The 22,383-nt window shown below is 35.1% G+C and overlaps 1 protein-coding gene across 21 annotated transcripts in view; it reads left to right on the top strand.

The window, feature by feature from the left end:
- The window catches only part of NRXN1 (neurexin 1), a 1,127,593-nt gene that overhangs the window by 114,147 nt on the left and 991,063 nt on the right, over positions 1-22,383 (top strand). For 2 of the 21 annotated variants that reach the window (XM_023223890.2, XM_023223888.3), the window contains exon 6: positions 1,105-4,294. The exons of 18 other annotated variants lie outside the window; for them this stretch is intronic. In XM_023223890.2, coding sequence (XP_023079658.1) covers positions 1,105-1,109 — 5 coding nt within the window. In that variant the 3' untranslated portion in view covers positions 1,110-4,294. Of the gene's footprint in view, positions 1-1,104; positions 4,295-22,383 lie in introns of those variants that run through there. One more of the 21 variants, XM_023223887.2, reaches the window with a different exon arrangement.

Genomic DNA, 22,383 nt, shown 5'->3' with positions numbered 1-22,383 from the left:
AACCATTTTTAACTGTGTATTAGTGAATATTTCTATTTAGTTTCTATTTTTTAATTATTATTAATGGTTTAAATGCAGGAATATCTTTATCCTTTCTTATGTTCTCAATGTTAATCTGGTGAATTGGGACCACAGTTCACAGTTCTACACGCTTATGTTTGTGTCATCTAGCAGCAAAACTTTTCTGCTTGAAAAAGCACCTGAACATGAGCCAAGCAATATGTAAGAAATGATATCAATTTTAAATGTATAAAATAGAGCTTTAGAAACAAATGCTGTCTGAATACTTTGATCCAACAACATAGGTTATCACAGTTTTTGTTTTGGTCAGCTATTTTCAATAATCTAATTTAATCTCATATTAAGCCTCTAGCAACTATGCAAATGATAGTATGTATCAATTATTTTAGAAGTTTTGTGTAACATTTTAAGGACTTTCTAAATGTTTTTACTTGAGGCCAAAATCTCATCCGCTGCCTTCTCTTAAGTGGGCATTTCTCATCATGTTCTTTATTATGTGGACTTAGGATGGCATAGAGGGAAGAACATATTTTATCTTACTGACTGAGTAAAGTATATGTGTATGTGTTTGTATATATACATATGTGTATTTGTATGGATGCATGTATAAATACACATTTTGTAAGTATATACACTCCTATGTTTGCTATTTTGTGAAAAGTAACTCAAAATAATTTTTAAATTATACAACAATTTTCTACATATGGAGTAGTTCATGTTTATACTCAGCTGCTATTTGTTTCGTGTACTTAATGTTAAGTGTCACTTAACTTTATTCAGTTTTTGTATGTCAGTCTTAAATGTTTTCTGTTGGCATGTGTGTCAAACATTATATTTTAACTTCACCAGTTTTCCTCAGATTGTGTTCCTCAATCAGCACAAAGACACAGAGGACAGGAGCTTGATTTTTTCATTGCATTCTTCTTCTGTTATTGGGATGAGTATGCTTTTTGCTGTTAAATGGAGGAAGAAGATTTTAAGATGGACTTGAGTATTTTGCAAATCAGAATGGTACCCATTACATATTGTTTAATTAGATGTAGAGAAATGAGAAAGGTGATTGTAAATCTTCTCTAATTGCAGATTAATTCCACAGATCTATATTCTAGAGCAAAAATACGATCATGACTATGACATGGCATCCACATTCAAAGAGTGTTCATGTAACAAGGAAATGAAAACATGTGGGCAAGTTAGAATGAATGACAGAATGGAAGTGCTATGATAGTGGTACAAAGTGAAGTAGGAATTCAGAAAAAGGCAAACATAACATCAATCTAAGTCTCTCTTATGTGAATATCCCTACCTTGTGCCATCTATTGGAGGGATTAAAAAAAATCTAGAAAAAATAATTTAGAAACTTTACATTGTAGCTTCCTATATGGAATTAAGTCCTAGTTGTGCATAAAATCAGGGTAAAATCTGGCCAGTTTAAATAACTGATTTACAGTGTAAACTTATGTTTCCTAAATTTTTACATCTTGATATAATCATGGAGCAATTTTCTCAATTTTCCCACTTTTCTCTTGTGTGAGTAGTGAATTCAGGGGATGTGGAATGAAGTTTTGTGGATTAATGTCTTTCTTTTTGAAAAAAAGCCTAGAAAAAATTCAAGAACATCTTCATTATTTTGATTTCTTCTGTATGAATTCTTAAATATTTTCTAACCTTTTAAATGTCCCGTGATTAATATATTTCATTAAAAAATGAGTAACACATGTAAAAAGAGCATTCCTTTTGATAACCTTCTTCATCCTACTCTCAAGTCCTTTCTCTCGAGGTAAGCACTGGTCTTACTTTGTGATGTGTCCTTACAGCGTTGGTGTTGATCCTTCTGTGCTCCATAACAACTCAGGGTTTGGAAACTGCAAAACCCCTTATCATGTGTACATGACAAAAATTGCGAAGTCAGCTGGAGACATGGTAGAGACCACTGCTATGGGCTGGCAGAATCACAATGAATGAAACACAAGTTTTCTCATTCTTCTCATAGGCCACAGTGCCTCCTATTTTTAAATAGTCATCCTGTTTCAGACTTTAGAGTCAAATCTGTTACTTGTTTGTTTGTTTTTTTTTTTAACATTCCCTAAACAAAGATGTGTCACCTTTAACTGGATATGGTTAAGAATAAACTTTGATTGAATGAATTATAGTTTTCTTTGGGGCAGCTGAAGATCTGTTATTCAAAGCCAACCTTACTTTTGCTAGTTGTGGGTAGATGGATTCAAATAGTCTTCATGAAATTTGGATCACTTTTTTTTTTTGGCTTGGAATTTGTCAGTGATGTTGTTAGGATCATTGATAATGCTAATTTTATTCTCCTTTCTATTTAGAATTTAGGTTTATCTATTTGCCTTGAATGAAGTATGTCTTTTTTGTTTATTCTTGTTTCTTTTACTATGTATGTGTAACTGGTCACTTCGTTCCAATAATTGCTTTGATTATTTATTTATGTTTTACTTTGATGGCTTGTCAGGAATGAATATTTAAATTACAAAAAGGTCAGAATATATTATACATGAAAGTCCAGCCATAATAGTTGGTTAATAGCTCAGGCGTACAAGTTAATAATTATCAGCTAATGTTGGCACTTTGATTGGAGGCTTGTACTTTTCCTTCAGAAGTCATCATAATTGTAATTACATATTTGTATTTGTGATTATACTTAATGTTAACTTTTCGTGGTAGAGTGTAAGCTCTATGAGGGCAGAAACCTTGTCTTTCTCTTTGATCGTTGTATTTCCAGAACATTTTTCTTATTGTATCTTGAATTTGCCATTTCATGACTGAAGAATATTTGTTTTGGGGCAACAATTTCAGCTGTCCATTTTAAAAAGTCAAATGAACATTTATTGTTTAATTATCCAGGCTTCTCATGTTACTAGAAAAGCAAAATATTACAAGTAGAACTGAAAAGAATATAGTTACACATTCTGAAAGTACATAAGCCTTATTCTCTTTATGAAGAGTAGATCTTAAATTAGTATAATTTATAAAAATAATGATAGATTTTTCTCAAAGCTGATTGTTAAAGCTGATTGTAATAGTTAAGACCTGGATACAACTCTTCTACCTTAACTAGTGATGAATAATATCTAATATTATCATGTGCTTTAAATTTTTGTCTATACTGTCATACCACAATTAATATTTTGTTAAACTTACTCTTAAATAGATTTGATATTATTAATACTTAGAAAAGAATAAAGCATGTGGTGTTTTTAAATACATTTTCTTTTGTCTTTGTCTTAGTCCATTTGGGCTGCTATATAAAAATACCATAAACTGGGTAGCTTGTAAGTAACAGAAACTTATTTCTCAAACGTCTTTAGGCTGAGAAGTCCGAGACCAAGGGCTGGCACGTTCAATGTCCAGTGAGATTTTGCTTCCTAGGTTCATAGATCACTACCTTCTTTTTGTGTCCTCAGGGGACAAGAGAGCTCTCTGGTATGTCTTTTATAAGGACAGTAATCCTATTAATAAAGGCTCTGCCCTCATGACCTAATCAAGTCCGAAAAGCCCCCTCTCCTAATCCATCATTTTGTGGGTTAGGATTTCAATTTATCAATTTTGGAAAGGCACGACATTCAGATCACACAGTTTCCATGACTTTTTCTTTCTTTTTTTTTTTTTTTTTTTTCCATTTTCAAGTCCTGTGTTGCTATATAGCAAATTTGTCTGTGAAGTGCCCAACTTCCAATTATTAAAATCCTAATGCATTTTTTTATACTTTTTAAACATATTTTGCTGTGATTTCTGATAGAGACCTAATTTGGTTATTAAAATAGGATATGTATCTTCTGTATAAATTCTTAAATTGTATTACCTCATTTAGCGTTATAATAATAAGTAATCTGTTTGTTCAGAAAAGTTTGTGGATGTTGGCAGAACCTTACTGTTGAAATGCCTGTGTTTGGTGCATATACAAACTAAGAAGTCAGAATTTTTTTTTAATCTACTGTGTTACCTCTACTCTTGCAGTACTCTTGCAGTCCCCTTAATTCACAACCACAGACCACGGGAAAACCAGAATTTCACCTTATAAAATCAGACATTAAATATCTACTTTTATCTGTATTATATACATGGAAGGCTATGTGACTATTTAGAATTCAATGTTTATTTAGCAGTTCATCTTTAGCTTACATGTTCATTAGCTCTGAGTAGAACCAAGAAAAACTAATTGAAGAGTATATACTTATGTATTATCTCTTGCTGTGATTTAACCAATCTTGTTATATGTATTACTAATAAAAGTCCCAGCTCGATTGTATTTTTGTAATCCTGGTTCTGTGAAGCAAAGTTTTCTGTGTCATTATACATTCTTTAAACAATGATAACATTGAAAAACTGATCATCTAAACAAGACTTTTACTACACTTGTTGCAGACTAACTCGTCCTCAGAGAATAGCACAGAGAGGACTCTCCGTAGTCTAATAGTTTAAAAAATTAGGTGGTATGAATAGAAACTTAGATGCGTTTTACTGAAATATGTTGCAAATAGCAAAACTTTCAAATTATGACATAATGGAGGTTAACTGATTATTTCTTCTCCGAAATAATGACTTTATGTTATTTATCCATTTGCAAATGTATTTGTGTTAATCTAGATTTTAACAACCATCAACACTTTTAGGCTGATAGAAGGCTGTTTCCTAAGTTTTGTTGACCAGTGGTTATAAAACAATGTAATTTTCCATAGTGTTTAGCTCTTAACTAGAGAAATTTGAATCTTTAATTAGAATCATAACATTTTGGAGCAGAGAAGAATATTAGAGATCATCTAAAAATCTAATAATAGAATATTGTCACTCTTTGTATTTTAAGGCATGAAAGGTGATGCTGCTTATTATGTTAGGCAAAACCTTGTAACAACTTTCAACCAAAATAACTATTATAATGTAGAATAGCCAACTTTAAGGAGACTTCAAAGATTTTTCTCCAATTAAACACTAATAATCATGAAACAGTTTCATCTTCTTATTCTTACAAAATAAATTTAGTGGTAGTATAAAGGAAACCATTCACAGACTTTTATCTAGGATGCTGGTGTCTCTCATATTCAAGATTTTCATTTGAGGGAGTAAAACTCCAGCTTATGACTGATGGGTAGTAATCCTGAAGTCATAAGAGCTGGTTTCATATCCCAGATTTGTTACTTACTGACCATGAGTAAATAATTACTAAAATAATTTAGTAAATCTTATGATCTGTAATATGGATTAATAAAATTACTCAATTACTGAGGGTAATATTACATGACAAGTTGCAAAAGTACATAGAAGAGGTGTTTTATTAATGGTGACAATAAGAAAAAGATACTATGTGAATTTGGATTAAATGAATATTAAAATGATCTGTAATCTGTCAAAGGTTTAGCAGAAACAGTATCAATATCTTAATATTAATATCTTCTTTCCATCATATTAATACCCTATTATTTATGATCCTGGCCTTGTCTTTGGTTGAAACTAACTAGACACCAATGTCCTGATGATCCGTACTACAGAAAACATTTGTACAAAAAGGTATTAAGGATTGATTATCCTCAATCAAAATTATTTAGATATCTGTGTTACTCTTTACACTTTAACATTTTACATACAATAATGAGGCAGAAATAGACTTGCCTCCACTTTGAGCAACCCTGGGAAGTCATCGGTAAAATACTGGTTTTCAGATGCAAATTTATTGGCTGAAGGAGGCAGAGAGGTAGACATTTTTTCATGAACTGGAGGTACCAGTGAGAGGAAACTTTTTTTGTAAATTAATGTTTTGCCCCACTAATGACTTCATAGAGTGATATATATTGTTGAGACTGCTGACACCTGGTTATCTTAATACCACATTTTCAAGGAAAAGCTAAGTAGATATATTTCTGAGGTTTCTGTTTTGGAAAAATAACATAATTTTCTTGAAATACTTAAATAATTGGCTAATATTCTCACATACTTCAAGATTTTGCTAAAAATGTTAAGGACTAAAACTGACCACCCTGCTTAATACTGCCATTTGGCCCTCTCCTGAACTTCCATGCCATGATCTAGTTTCTCTTCCGTAGAAATTACTATCTTTTAACTTACTTTAAAAAAATTCTCATTTATTTTGTTTATATGTCTTCTTTTCACCAGAGGAAGGAATCTGGTGAAGGCAGAGAGGTCTCTACCCTGATGTGTCTCAAGAGTCCCTAGAACAGTGACTGGCACTCATACTCAATACTCAATAAATTCTTGTTTAATGATCAACTGATTGATTGGCTAAACAAGTTTGTCAAGTTTCCTTTGAGTTTTAATTTGAATATTTGTTTCTGCTTTGTCATAGTACACTAATTTTTAAATTTCTTTTTCTTTTTTGCTCCAAGGTAAATCTTCCTATGAAGGATAAACAAAGTCAATGAAAACAAAAAAAATTTCTTATTGTATTGTGGGTCAAGCAGCCTCAGATTTGACACTTTTTATCTTTCTCATTCCCTGTCCATTGCAAGAGGCCTTAAGAAATTTTTGGAAAGGATTTAAAAACCACTTTCACAGCCACTGATGGTCAAAGGTTTCCTTTCACATTTTTCTAATTATCTCAGTCTTAAAGGAATATTACTTTAAGAATGGGACAGTAATTAATCTTTACATGTCTCTGTGTCTATACAAGTAACAGGAAGAGGATCCTGGAAGTTTGGCTTCTGAATAACATGATTTATTGTGACATTTTCAGGAAGGATCATTTGGCAATTTGTAATGGAAAGTTTCAAAAAACGAAGTAGATCTTATATTTTATGGTCATGTAGCTTACCTTTCACTAACATAAATATAAAGTGATTCGCTCTTCTCAGATCATCAAGTAGGCTTAAACACCCGAAAAGCCTTTTGATTTTTTTTTTCTCAGCACACAAATACATTATTGTATGTCCAAGTAGATGACTTACCAGTGAGTCCAGGTCCACAGCCAGCTGTCCTAAGCCATAGAACCTGTGCTGAAGAACTATAGTGGTAGGAAATCTTCGAATTAAAAAGCAGCAACAGTACTACAGTGTCTGAGGCCATATTTTGCTTAAAATGTATGTCCTATTACTTGTCATTTTGAAAAGAGAGAAACTGAGAACTAAAGGGTTTCATTCAATCTTAGCCATTATTACTGTAATCACCAAGGAGATTCTGCTTTATGTGGGACTGTTAGATGTGGTGTCAAGGCACAACTTTTCAGAATGGATGTTTTCACGGTTTATATTAAGAAGTATAGCCACATGGATAATAATAGCTACCATTTTCAGGATATGTTCTTTTGCATTCATAATATGCCTACTTATATAAGTGCCTGTTGCACAAACTGCCGTTCTCCCTTTCTGTTTGGCTTGTCTGCCATATACCTACGACCCCATGATAGTCCATTCAGAATAGGAGCAGCTGAAGTGCTCTGCATTAATTATTCGTGTTTACTTTCGAACAAGTAAAATGCAGGGATATTCACAGAACTATGAACTGAGACTAATATTTTCTTTCATGTTAAAAAATACTATTTTACTGCATAACCCAGGTATAGACTATACAGTTAGACTACTGAGACAATGAATAAGATAATTCAGAAAATTAAAACAATGTATGCTTTATAAGGAATTTCAAAGCAGTATTTTATTCTTTGGCTTGAGTCACCTGGAAAACTGACCCAGTTTTCCCTTTCACTTTTTGGACTTGGCATTTTGAAGTCTGTAGACATTTGGAGGAAATTAAATTACTCCATTTAAGAAAACAATCAAATTTAGATTGGGCTAAACTGCTGCTAGAGGGCTGGAAATCCCTAAATTGTCCGATTGTGATTCCAGTTCACTGGGAAACCCTAGTTCACAAGCTAACCATAGGGTTTCATAGATTGCTAGTAGCAAAATCTACCAGAAATCTTCCTCTAAACTCAGTGAACAGATGATGTTTGATGCTATACTGACCTAAAAGAATGATGTGATGATGGCCTTCAACAACTGTCTTTCGGGTGTTTATTGTTTAAATAAAACAATACCGTCTCTGGCAAACAATCAGCAGAAATGCATTTTGAATTGTTTTCTCAGCAGTGTGGTTGGATTTGCACTGACCCATCGGTACTGTCGGTGACCAGTGGGATTCTTTTCCAGTGGACTGGCTGAAGTTAATAGTCTTAAAGAGCAGTTGGATTTACACTGACCAATGAGGAGGAAGAAGAGAGAAGCTAACTGATCCCAAAGAAAGCCAACACCTAGACTGATAAATGTGAGGACTCTTTGGTTTGGCATTCAACCTCATTATTTATAGAACTAATACCAGTTATTAGGGTAGGTCCCAGCTCCCTCCCTCCCTCCCTCCCTCCCTCCCTTCCTTCCTTCCTTCCTTCCTTCCTTCCTTCCTTCCTTCCTTTTCTTTCGTTTAACTACCTTAACCATGCCATTCTCTGAATAGAGGAAAAGCCTTATATAGAGGAGAATCACTCTTTAATCAGATCTGTTCAAGTAGCTCACTTCCCTGTCAGAACATCTGAACAGTTGCTCAAACATCGCTGCAAACCTTGAGGTCATTACTGTTGTTCTGACCTGGTAGTTCTCAGAGGGACGGCCCAGAGCAGTTACTCACATTTCACTCACATTAAAATATACTTGTCTAGGCCGGGTGCGCTGGCTCACACCTGTAATCCCAGCACTTTGGGAGGCCGAGGTGGGCAGATCACGAGGTCAGGAGATCGAGACCATCCCGGCTAACAAGGTGAAACCCCGTCTCTACTAAAAATACAAAAATTAGCCAGTCGTGGTGGTGGGCACCTGTAGTCCCAGCTACTTGGGAAGCTGAGGCAGGAGAATGGCGTGAACCTGGGAAGCGGAGCTTGCACTGAGCTGAGATTGTGCTGCTGCACTCTAGCCTGGGCAACAGAGGAAGACTCCGTCTCAAAAATAAAAAAATAAAAAATACAACATACTTATCTAGTGTCTCATGTCATCAATTCCCTGTGTAAGAACAGATAAATCAGTTAAAATTATGTGGCACTTTCAGATACTATCATCTTGATTTTTTGCAACAGGACAGAACCACTGAGAGATTTATCTTTGGCAAGGGGATAATTTTTGGTGCCACCTTACATCACATGTAATATGTAACCCTCTATCTATTTAGGGAAGTATAGATGCATTTTCTAAAATACAGATTTTTCAAGGAACTTGACAGAGGATTTTATTCACTAGGTTAAGGCAGACTGGCATCCTGTACTTTAAAAGATATCATTCTTTCCCCCCGAAGATCTAATGCCCAGTCACTCTGTGACTAGTGAACTCATTAAATTGGCCTTTGCCCTCCAAAAGCTGAGGACTTAATCTCCATGGTGATGAGGATTTTGTTTTTCCTTGCAGTGACATGTACAACTTGATAACTCACCTCATATTGCTTCTGCATTGAAAGACTTTTTTTGATAATAAAAATAATTATTAACTTGCTTTAAAAGAAGTTGGTCCATGAGGAAAGGACTGAGAAAAAAAGGTAGTTATTCAATTGGATCTACCCTTCATCCCTGAAACTAAATTGTTAGTTTTCACATTAGTAAAGATGTCACTGAGCCCTTTCAAATCTTGTTGTAAAGGTCATTAAAATTTTCATTGTGTAGAGTTCAGACCATGTGCTTTACAAAAAGACAAAACAAAAATCAAGTTGAATATGTGGCAACTTTTAAAGTTTTTATGTAATGCCCATCTGTGGACACTTTGTAATATGTTTTAGGATCATTCTCAATAATGTACAATGGAGAAAGGATCCAGACAAAGAAAAAGCTAAACAGCAAATGCTGAGCTCACATTTAAAATCTGCCACAAATATATCTTGATGCAATGGAAAAGGATGATGATAATGACCCTTTTTTTTTCTGGAAATTGTGGAGAAAGAAACATTAAATGAAACAGGAATATGTTGTATCTACAAAATTCAGGCTTTATTGGGGGTAGAAATTTGGTCCATGGAGTCTACTTACAAATAATAGACAATATTCTTATTAGACATTCAGAAATGACAGACTCAGGTATAGAAATTATATGGAAATGTATGATAAGATTTAAAAAAAAATATAAAAGGAAGTGGTTGAAAGATTAGTGTGAGTACAAGAAAAAGCAGGGAGAGAGTGATGAGGATGATAAGGCCAAGCTCCTATGGGGACAAAAAAACGAGATGCTAATGTTGTCGTTGTAAGAGCAAGGGGTTACTCATTTCTCCAAGTGGAAACAGATGTGAAAGAGTAATGACAGCAGGCTGAGAGGGCAACTTTAGGGTCTAGGGAAGCTCTATTCATAGATGGTTACATATTGCATGTGATTTGAGGGGGAACCAAAAGTTATCCCCTTGTCGAAGATAAATCTCTCAGTGGTCCTGTCTCTTGCAATAAATAAAGATGATAGTATTTGAAAGTACCACATAATTTTAACTAATGTATCTGTTCTTAAGCAGGGATTTGATGATAGGGGACACCAGAGAATTATTTTTTAATGTCAGTGGAACATGTCAGATGGCATTGTCCAGCCCTTGATTTAGCCCCAGTGAGATCTATGCGGAATTGGAAGCCCTTAGCACATTTGGCATGGCTGATACCTGGAGTTATAGAGGAAGCAGAATCCAGTGATAGACTGAATCTTATTTTTTGGTCAAAAATTAGCTGTTAGCAGTATATATTCCCTCATTGTGCACACTGGCACTCCTACCCTAAACTAGGGAAAGTGTATTATTATTTTTTTAGGAACACCATTATACCCAGTATTTACCTCTATTATAAAATTATTTAGCTGGATTGCATTTATTATTGGTCAGTCACTGTGCTTAGAATGTGAGAGCCTTGAAGGCAGGGGCTTTGATATTTTCAGTTTTCAATTGAGGATAGAGCTTGGTACATGAGAAATACTGAGGAAATCTTGTTGCAAAAGCATAGCCAAGGATCATGGAGACTGGAGTTAAGTGGACCCACATTTAGACCCTAGATTCATGATGTATCAGCTGTGTAGCTTTGGGAAACTTACTTGGCCTCTCTGAAACTCATTTGTAAAATGCAGATAATGAAATCTAAAAATCTTTTTTAGCTATGGGGATTAAGTATATGAATATCAGTAAAGTGCGTAATGTATTTCTAGTGAATGGTGAATGCACAATAGTAGAACGTGGCAGAGTATTGGGTATTTACTGATGAGTCAAATAAAATTAATTTTCAAAGGAAATAACTTTTTAAATCACAAACTACATGGAGGAAAGATCAAAAAAATCAAAGACATTTACCCTTTGTATACATATTTTTAAAGCTCATTAAATCCCAAATGTTGAGTAAGGAAGTAAAATGGGAGGGAACAGAAAGAGAATTGGAAAATATTTTTGTGATACTTTTGTTTCATTTTATGGTGATTTTCATTATTCTTAATTCAAGAAAAAACATATACCTGAGGATAGCCTGAGAATGCTGATGAGGAAATAATTTTGTCATAATTTTTGCCTCTAAGTAACAAAGGTGAGATGTTTTCTTTAGTTTGTTTTTAAATTTCCTTGATTAGGGTATTAAGATCCTGCTTACAATGAACTAGTTTTAGCATAAATCAGATAAAACCTTTTGTTCTACACTGCTGAGTAAGAAAAAGCTTAGCTTGCTTTTGACTTGTTTTGCCTAATTGCTTTTCTCCATTAGAAGAGAATATACCATGGAAAAAATACATAATCCATTCCTATCCTTCAGTTCCCTTCTTGGATGTATTTTGGAGAGTTTGAAATTATATGAAAGTTATGAGAGAATGAGATAACTATTCAAGAGAAAATTGAGTTTGTTGGGATGTTGGGGAAGGGGAGATTCCTCACATGATTTGGTAGGTCTGTTAACACTTTAGGACTCAGATATAACGCTTAAGTGAATAGTAATTTATTAGGAGCCAGAAAGTAGATGGTAATGTGTTCTAAACCAGTATAATTGTGAAGTCTACCACAATCAGAAAATCACAGAAATTGCTTTAGAATGGAAAATAACTTAATTAACAAATAATGGAATCACAAATTTGACAAAAACTTTAGAAGTGTCCTAGTCCAAATGCCTATTCAAACAAACTCCTCTGCTAATTAAGTAATGGGTGATGATTTAAACTCTGTTTATGCTTTCAGAAGAGTCTACTTGTTACCTTGTTACCTCATAAAGTAATAATGTTTTAAGGTGAGGTTTAATTATTACCAAGTTTTTCTTTATTTTAATCAAAATCTACCTACTGAAACTATTGCCAATTAGCCATCTGCACGTTGTTTTGCTAATTCTTAAGATATTTATTGAATTTCTCCAATGTGCTGTTCTCTATGTTTCCGATTTCTCTGGAGTTAAAAACATTATGTCTAAGTTCTCATTCACTTAAAAAATACTTTCTATGAATAAATTTCTCCACCCTATCTTTATTTTTTGTTGCTATAAGAAAATACCATAAATGTGTAATTTATAAAGAAACTAAGTTTATTTCTTATAGTTCTGCAGGCTGGAAAGTCCAAGAGCATGGCACTAGCAACCAGTGAGGGCCTTCTTGCTGCATCGTAACATGTGGAGGGCATCACATGGTGAGAGGGTCAGAGAGTCCCTGCCAGCTCAGGTCTCTCTTCCTCTTCTTAAAGCCACCTGTCCCATCATGAGGGCTCCACACTGATGACCTTATCTAATCCTGTTTACCTCCTAAAGACCCACTTCCAGCCAGCATATTAATTTGAGGATTACATTTTCAACACACAAAATTTGGGGAACACATTCAAACCATAGCAACCCCTGTACCCAAATTCAGATTTTTCTCTTCCATATTTTATTTCTTTGGTCTCTCAAACCGTCCTTCACAGTGTTGAAGACCTTTCCATCTCTTTGCTGACTGTCTCCTTCTCCTAATCTTGGCATGCTGTAATTGTCAGGATACTTCTTAAAGCCAAGTCCAAAATTAATTACACTATCCCTGAGTATCTGAGCAAGGCATGGTAAAATGGAAGCAGTCTCTAGTTCTGGAAATAATACTTCCGTTAATGCCACCTAAAATCAAAGGTAGGGTTTGTGGTTGTGTGTGTGTGTGTGTGTGTGTGTGTGTGTATTTTGGTCAATGTTACTGTTTTATCAATTTATACTGAACTTTTAGTCAGTTGAAACCTCTAAGTTTTTCCACATGAACTGCTCATAAGTCAGCCTTTCTGTACCCTACTCAAGAGTTGATGTTGTCAGCCCACTTTAAAACATGAAATATTACTATTCAATTCTACCTTCAATCATTAAATATAATACATTATGTACTAAGGATCATATGCAAGATTCTATGAATACAAACATAGAAAAGGCTGGTATCTATTCTAGAAGGATTTATAGCTCAGTAGGTGAATACATTTTTACATGGAAGTCTCATCAACAGTTAAAAGCCCTGTAATATAAGTTATTTACAAAAATCATTCTTCATTAGCTGAGTTTTGATGAGTGATGACTGTTGGTTAGAGTGACATTGTTTGTAGTGCATTAGTTTTCTATTGATGCCATAACAAATTACTACAGATGTAATAGCTTAAACAACGTAAATGTATTGTATCACTCTTTTGTAGGTCAGAAGTCTGGCATGGATCTCACTGGGGTAAATTTGATTTGTCATCAATGCTGCATTTCTGTTAGAAGCACTAGGAAAGAATCTGCTTTATTCCTTTTCCACCTTTTTTGAGGCTGCCTACATTCCTTGGCTGGTGAACCCTTTGTTTCATCTTCAAAGCCAGTAACCCATCTCTCAGACCATTCTTCTATAGTCACATTTTCCTCTGACTCCTCTTCTGCTGTTTTCTTCCACTTGTAAGGAGCTTGTGACAACATTGGGTCCAGGGTTCTTACCCTATCTTTAGGTCAACTGATTAGCAAACTTAATTAACATCTTCAACATTAATTGCCTTTGCCATCTTTAAGGGCAAAAAGAAAAAGGACATCTTTTTCTCACCCTTCATAAAGGTCACAGCCAACACTCCTGTAATGAAGGACAGATTAACAAGAGAAAAATGTAACAAACTTAGTTAATCAAAGTTTCATGTAACACAGGCACCGTCAGAGTTGAAGACCCAAATACCCAGGGAAAACTGTGTACGTTTTATGCTGAGTTTCAATGAAGAATGAACCACCATGTACAAATGTGATTGGACAAAAGAGTATAATCTAATGGTAATAGACTGAAGGGGGAAACCCGGAAAGGCCTGTTTGTTTTTTTGTTTGTTTGTTTCCAGATTCTTCTCTGTGTAGCATTTTTCCAGAGTATAGGTCAATGAGTGTCTTCAAGGGAAAAGGGAGAGAGTGACCTTTATAAATTTTATGGCTTACTTTAGGGGAGAAGAATTTTAGTTTCTAGACAGACCTTGGGGAAATCCAATTCTGGTGGCTGTGACTTGCTTCTGGGGAGGAAGAGGAGTGTGGGAGAGGAGAGCAGGAAAAGGTCAGAGACCTTGTTTCTGAGGCTTTTCCAGTCTCCTTCAGTTCAAAGTACTCAGCGTGTCAGGGTGCCATACTTTGGGTGTTATGTTCTGAGCCCCAACACATGCAATCCAACCTATTCACAGGTTCTGGAGATTAAGATGTAGACATCACTGGGTTGCCATTATATTTGCCTAGCACAGGCAGACACATTTCAGGCAGAAGCATAATGTAAGTAGGTAAGAGAAATGCGGGTTGCAATTAATTGAGTAAGAATGCAACAAGGGAACTTCCCTAAAGGATGAAACTGGAGAAACAGGTAAAGGTCAAGATGATGGAAAGACTTAAGGAACAAGATCAGATTGACTGTTTTGAAAGATTATTCTTGCAAGAGAACAGATTTAAGAAATACAGAACCAAAGATAAGCATAGTAACAATTATTTCATCAAGAAAGATACCAGAAGCTTATACTATTTTCTTAGCACCAGAGATTAAAAAGAAGGAATAGATTTGATATGTGCTAAGGAGTTAGCGTCTATGGGGCTTGTTGATTGATTAGTTACAAAGATGTGGGCATGACTGGAGTCAAGACTGATTCCCAGATTTTCATGATAAGAGTCTAGGTGAATAGTGATGTAATTTACAATATGGATTACTGAAGAGAAAGTAGAGATGGGGAGTCAAAGGAAGAGAAATGCTTCTGATTTCCATTATAGTACATGGAATTAACTAAGCTATATTGAATCTTTGTATGTAATTCCATCCCTGTGTTATCTACAAATATGATATTAATCTACTTGGTATTTTTAATGAAAAAAAAAGTGTGGTAGAGAATAGAGTCCTTGGAGTGCGAGTAGGGATTGCCCTTAGTGCCCCTAGTGTAACCACCACTGTTACATCAATCTGAATCCACTATACAACACCATTCAACCAGCTTTGACCCTGTACTATTAGCCAGATCATGTTTCTCCACATATTCTACAATTTGCCTTAGTAAACTTAGTCTAGTAACTTGGTTAAATGTTTAATAGACTAAATCATGAAGCAATATTGGGAAAGTTATTTGTATTCAATAGTGTTTAATATTTAAGTAATTAATTCACTTTATCTTCCATTTTAGTAAATACATTAATCCAGGGAACTATATGTAAATTCTGTTCAAAGCCCTTTGTGGAACATAAGTGAGTGTGTCATGTTTATAAATATGTAAAATATAAAATATAGTGACCATATAGGAGAATAAGAGATAAATTCTTACTGGAAAAAAAGTGCATGGGTAAGTGGTAGTTGACAGGGAAGAGATGAAAAATGAGGATAGATTCACTGGGAAAGATGACACCTGAAAGAAAGAATAGTGTCATTAGAAATATTGGAACAGCTTCATGCAAAGCATGATTATGGTGAGGGTTGTTGTGTGGCTGCAACACAGATATGGCTACAAGGGAGGTTTAGAATGAAAGAATTGGTAGCTTTCTGGTTCATAGATGTAGTTATTTTTAATTGAATTTGAAAGTCATTGGGCAGCACATAGCCTATCCAAATTTTCACTAGGCTCTCTTACTCCCTACTGTGTGCCCTAACCAGATTAACACATTTATATTTCTTACCAGGTTCCTTAAATAGCTGCATTTATAACCCTGGATTTGTAAACTTATTTTTCAATCAACACACAGTGTGTGTCAGAGGGTTGGGGGTGGATGGTGCCATTATCAGAGTCCCACTTTAGAAAGACATCTTAATGGCAGAGTGAATTTCAAATTACAGTGTTAAGGAAAGGTGGGATCATTAGAGTAAGGTGAATAAGCTAAGAGGTTGTTAAAAAAGTTAAGAGAAAAGTGGGCTGAACTGTGATGATAATATGAGGAAAAGAAGGGAAGGACCAAACATGAGAAACTAGATTTACAATTTCATTAGGACATGGCCTGGGTCTTGTTCTTTCAGTGGGACAAGACACAAAGTAGATAATAATAAAAAATGAATGAATGAATGAAGACATTGGAATAGTTGAATTGGATGTGAGAAGTGAAAGGAAAGAACTGAAGGTGACTTGAAGAGCCTGGATATAAGTACCCAGAAGGATCATGCTTCTGAAAGTGCCTGAGGGAGAATAACATTCATCTTAGATCAAGTTCTAAGAAGACATCCAGGGAGACACATTCAGCAGCGATGAAAATACAAATATGTTTCTCAGGATAGAGATTATAATGAAAAGGTTATATGGCCATTTTTAAGTAAGTTTATTTCAACTCAGCAAAAATATATGTATCAAGATAAAATACAGATTAGTAATCTTTTTAAAAAGAAATGTCTGATCGTTTAAGGCAGACACATTGTTTTATGGATGAAGAAACTGAAAAAAAAAAAAAGTGTTTTGCCTAAAGTTAATCAACCAGTAAATGGAAGAGTTAGCTCTAGCACAGAAAAGGATGTTCCTTGTATTGCATCAATACTTTACTGCACTACCTCTGACATCCCCCCGCAAGTTTCCACACTGACCCATTCCCTACTTAGAAGAAAACCTTTTTACCATTCTTTATGTTCCCAAATATGAACTTGGATCCATTTGTAAAATTCATGTATGGACTATTTAATACTTAGGGATTTCAAGATACCTTTTTCTAAATTTCAAGACATAGTAAAAAGAGAGGGGGGCTGCAATCTGCCTAGGGCAAAAGCTACCAGCCTGATTTTATTAATTTCTGGTGTTGTGGCCTGTGCACTCTTAACTTGTCTCATATATTTCAGTCAAATTGCTGTTATGGAACGAACTGGATTCTTCAGCTCTAAATTTCACAGAACTATGTAAGTCTAATGGATTTCAGATCATGCCTTATTGAGCCTAAGGGTTCTGGGGAGGGACCTGAGGACCACTGCTGGGGTTTAAGAGTACAGAAAGAGCAGGACTTTGGAGCCCCTACCCTGATTCCAACAGAGACATAGCCTTTTCTCTATGCTGGGCTTTCTCCCAAGATTGTCTGTAAAGGAGGGGTCTCTTATTTTAAAATATTTGATAACTACTGCTAGAGGTTATTAATCTCAGGGCTACAGTCGGTATTTCACATCCTACTGTCTTGTATTTGTGGATTATATGAAAACACTCCAAATCCCATTGTTTCAAATGAGTAAATCACACAAGTTCAATTTTATCCTAAAAGTACCTTCAAGCCATTCAGTTCTGAGCCGAGCAACATCTGTCTCTGGCTTTTGCCAACACAGCTCCCTCTGCCTAAGGACGTATTGAGAGGAAATAATTTCAAGTTTTTACAATTAAAGGAGAGGCTTTCCATTAAGAGAAGATACAAGCAGATCTTGAGACATCCTTTTAAGAGGCAAGAAAAAGTTTTCTGTGTCTTTTTCCAGTTCTGTTTGTTTCTATTGCTATTTGTAAGCCACATTTTATCCTGTGTTGTAATTTACGGAATGTTTATGCAAAAGGCCCATAAGGTATGTTGTGGGGGTGGGGCATGATATTGTGTATACTGAGAGCACAGGTCACTACAAAACAAAACAAAACAAAACAAATTCCCCCAGAATACTTATATAATAATTATTCAGTTAAAGATGAATTTAGAAATAGTTACCTCCAAGACCATCAACATAATAGAAACAGTTATTATGCAAAACTTTATTTGAACCATGTTAATGTCTTCCTATAGTTAGATTGAACTCAATTTCAGTATGGTTTAGACTGAAGAAAAGTCATTTTGGTCAACAAGACTAAAGAGAGAGTTAAAATTTAGTTTGGCGTGGTATGGTAGTGAATACCTAGAAAGCAGAGAACATAAAGAGATTTAAAAGGGTCCTCAAATGAATTCCAATATGTTATTTATTTTAGTTTATCTTTTTAAAAAAGTTCTAGCCCTGTGTAAATAAACATAGCTTTATTCTTCCTATTAACATTGTTATCTCTGAAAAATAATATATTGGTACCGGTTGGGAATATATGCCCAATATCTTCTTGAATAAAGTGATATTATTGTAATTTTCTGCTTCTTTCAGCAGTTTCATCTTTTATTCATAAATACTTGTTTTTGATTTGTAAAAGTAGTTTTCTAATTGTAATTCCTCTTCCCTTCCTTATCGTTTTCTAATTTTACCAATAGTAGTAGTTCTGATTTAGGTAAACTTATAGAATAATACATTAAATTAATATATTAATTCATTTTCAACCTTTAAAAAGCATTTTCTTTCTTTTTTTTTGAGACAGAGTCTCGCTTGGTGGCCCAGCCTGGAGGGCAGTGGCTGGATCTCAGCTCACTGCAAGCTCCGCCTCCTGGGTTTACGCCATTCTCCTGCCTCAGCCTCCCGAGTCGCTGGGACTGCAGGCGCCCGCTATCTTGCCCGGCTAGTTTTTTTTAGTAGAGATGGGTTAGCTAGGATGGTCTCGATCTCCTGACCTCCCATCTCAGCCTCCCAAAGTGCTAGGATTAAAGGCTTGAGCCACGGCGCCCAGCCTGCATTTTTTTAATCTGTTATCTCATAATTACTATCTGAGATAAAGGGACAATGACATTTGACTTCCTTTTTGTAGATGAGAAAAAATAACCAAGGTAAAAACTTTCCCACATTACACAGTAAGGAAATAGCAAGTCAGAACCTGATGGTGAAAGCTAAAGCTCCCCTCTAAGATCAAACTACACCATGCATGGATTTTTACCGGGGTGCTGTCATATACTCTCAGCACTCCAAAGTTACATGGTATCTTAGAAGATCAGGAGATGTACTATTTCACAATGCATCCAGTGCTGTCTCACAAATTGAATTAGAAAGCAATATTAACTGATATTAAGTTGTTTCACTGGTAGTGTTTTCCAAGATAAGCTAAAGTGATTTCTAGTTTAGAGTCATGAAGATCCTTCATTTAGAATTTTTTTTATGTAAATCTAGTACATTAATATTTATGACCTCTTTTTTTTTTCAGTTCCCGAGAAATACTGTTTTTATTCTTATTTTATACTAAACTCAGAATGTGATTCAACATTTGCTTTATTATTTTTTTCTAAGTTTTATCTGTTTTTACTTCAGTGATTCTTTCTAAGCAAAATGAATAAATGTTTTGGTATAATGAATATTTCTGAGAATAAATGCATTTTCTTTGTCTTGCCCTGGTTAGAGAATATTTCTAGATGCTGATGAGTGAATTAATGGTATTTCAGACCACTCCTGATCTAATAAAGCCATCCTTTTCATTGGTCAATTGAGGTTAGGCTTTTCTAAAGGAAAAAAAGAGTACATTATTACACTCACTTTCTTAATCTAATGGCTCTAACATTGCTTTGGAGAACTTTCCAACCATTTTGTAGTTTAGTATGGAAGCAAGTAACGTTCTGTTCATTAATATGGGAAGGACAGCATGTGGGAGTAACTCGTTAGTGTCTCCATCTTCCATTTGCCACGCATGTTGCAATGATAAATGAAAATATTTTTAAACATTTTGAAAGCTTGAAAATCTATTTAGTGAATACAAACTAGCAAATTATTGCTATAATTCACATTTACTAAAGAACTTGCAGACTATTGACAGTTTCTTTGCATTGCTGTTTAGTCTGTTTTTGATTACCTACTGGTCAAATCACATTTTTTTCTTAGTGTCACATGATATTGAACTGTTGTTGAACTTTCCTTTTAAGATTGTAAGATTTATTTAAGATCCTTTAATAAAGTTCTTGCTTACATATAATTTTGTACCAGAACCCCAGGTAAGGAAATTTGAAAGCATAATTAATGTTTTCTCATCTTTATTTTCTTTCTTTTTTGGAGGGGGTTGGAGTCTCGCTCCGTTGCCCAGGGTGGAGTGCAGTGGTGCAATCTCGAATCACTGCAAGTTCTGCCTCCTGGGTTGGCGTCATTCTCCTGCCTCAGCCTCCTGAGTAGCTGGGACTACAAGCACCCCCCACCATGCCTGGCTCATTTTTTTTTTTTGTATTTTTAGTAGAGACTGGGTTTCACCGTGTTAGCCAGGATGGTCTCGGTCTCCTGACCTCGTGATCCACCTGCCTCAGCCTCCCAAAGTGCTGGGATTACAGGTGTGAGCCACCGTGCCTGGCTTTATCTTTATTCTCTTTATTGGATATTAATTCATTCTGTTTACTCAGTTAAAATTTATTGAATCCCCTCTTGTGGGCTCAGGGGAACAGGGAAATGAACAGACCAAAATCATGGATCGTTGTACTCACTTTTTAATAGTATGAAACAAGCATTAACAAAAACAACAACAAAAGCCAAATAAATAGTGTGTCAGATAGTGATACCTTCTGTAGAGGAAAAAAATAAGCAAACAAAAAATAAAACAAACAAACAAAAAACCCACAGCAAATGGGACACAGGAGTGCACCGATGAGAAAAGGAGGTGTAATTTTTACATGAGATTGTCAGCTAAGGCCTTCACTGGCAGCATGACATTTGAGAAGAGAATTGAAGAGGTGATTCAATATGAGTTCAGTTCTCTTGATTCTTAGGAGAACTGTCTCTTCCTTTCTACCTCCATTGAGCTCAGTCTAATCCAGGTATCACTCATCACTTAGTTCTTGCATTATATCATTCCTGCCAGCTGCTTTAGCTGGTTTCTCTTCGTTAGGTTTCACCCTCTCTGACTTGTACAACATCACGGAATGCCCTTGCTCAGAAATGTGCATATGTTCCCTTATTACCTGTCCTATCGATTACAGATTCCTCCACATTATTTTCATACTATTTAAGAGCCCTATTTATTTAATAATTTTACTTGTAATCCTCACTCTGACAAATAGGTCTGTTCATGCTATCTTGAGTAAGCCATACTTGTTTCCAATTCTATTTTCTTTCTTTTACCCACCTTCCACCTGAAATCCCTTCTGTTTTCCAAATACTTTACCCAAGTGATACGATTTGTTTAATTGATACTGACAAATATAGTTATAATACAAAGTAAAACTGACTTAATAACCTCAGCTAGAGGCTGATCCCAAGTACATACTTAGGGTTTTAGGACTACTGTCCTTAAAGGGTGAACTCCTAGATACTTACCCTTCCATTGGAAAGTTGAAGTGTAATGTGATATGGGATATGGTGAGGTTTGGAGATTTAAAGGATTGGCACTTAAATTTAAAGGATTATCCACTTAAAAATCCTACATTGTCCAACATGTTGTGGACACTAGGCCTTTAGCCTGATCCCTGTCACAAAGGGGAAACTGACATTCAGCAAGGTTTAATTTCTTGTGAGTAGCCTTGGAGAGTTACTATTTCTTTTATTTGTATTGCTCAGCCTTTTCTTGATAATATTCATGTTACTCTAGATTGATTAATTATCTGATTATTTTATAGATAGGTGCTTAATTTACCCACAAAAAAATGCCTTTTGGTATCTTTCATGTCTTGTCTCTTCAGTTATTACATGTTTTAAAAGACATCTGTATGCCTAATATCAGTACATCTTCTGTATCTCCCATGACATCTAATAAACTGCTATAATTCCTATTCAAAAACCCTTACAAATTACTCTGATGTGGAAGGTTTCAACAAGCTGACGTTTATGCTTCTTAAACTACAGTTCATGTATTTGACATAATTCTGCCTGATATCAAAGGTTCTATCACATGACCAACATGGGGTTACATCAAGGAAAAATAATGTAACCAGAACCTATAGATGGTTTGTATAGTCTCTTGTCACATTTCCCTGCTTGTCTTTCTACAGATTTTCTTTGATACATCCTGCAAAATATTAGAAGAAAACAAATTATCTCTTCAAGGAGGGCTTTGACACAATCTATCCCCTTTCTTTAATTTTTTAAAAATATTTTCTCTCTGGTAATCTTGTTATTTCACAGGGTGACCCTTATGCAGTAATACAAACTTGGGGGAAGCAAGGCCCACATCTACTAATCCTTGTCTGGAAAGAAGAAAATAATAAGGCCTCTAATGTGGCAGAGGATGTCCTAAAATTTAATAAACACAGTGTAGTGGGAAGACCCT

This window comes from Piliocolobus tephrosceles, chromosome 15 (assembly GCF_002776525.5).
Source record: "Piliocolobus tephrosceles isolate RC106 chromosome 15, ASM277652v3, whole genome shotgun sequence".
In the NCBI taxonomy this organism is placed as follows: domain Eukaryota; kingdom Metazoa; phylum Chordata; class Mammalia; order Primates; family Cercopithecidae; genus Piliocolobus; species Piliocolobus tephrosceles.
The sequence above is the reverse complement of the archived record's forward strand: the minus strand, read 5'-3'. Positions and strand labels throughout refer to the sequence as shown.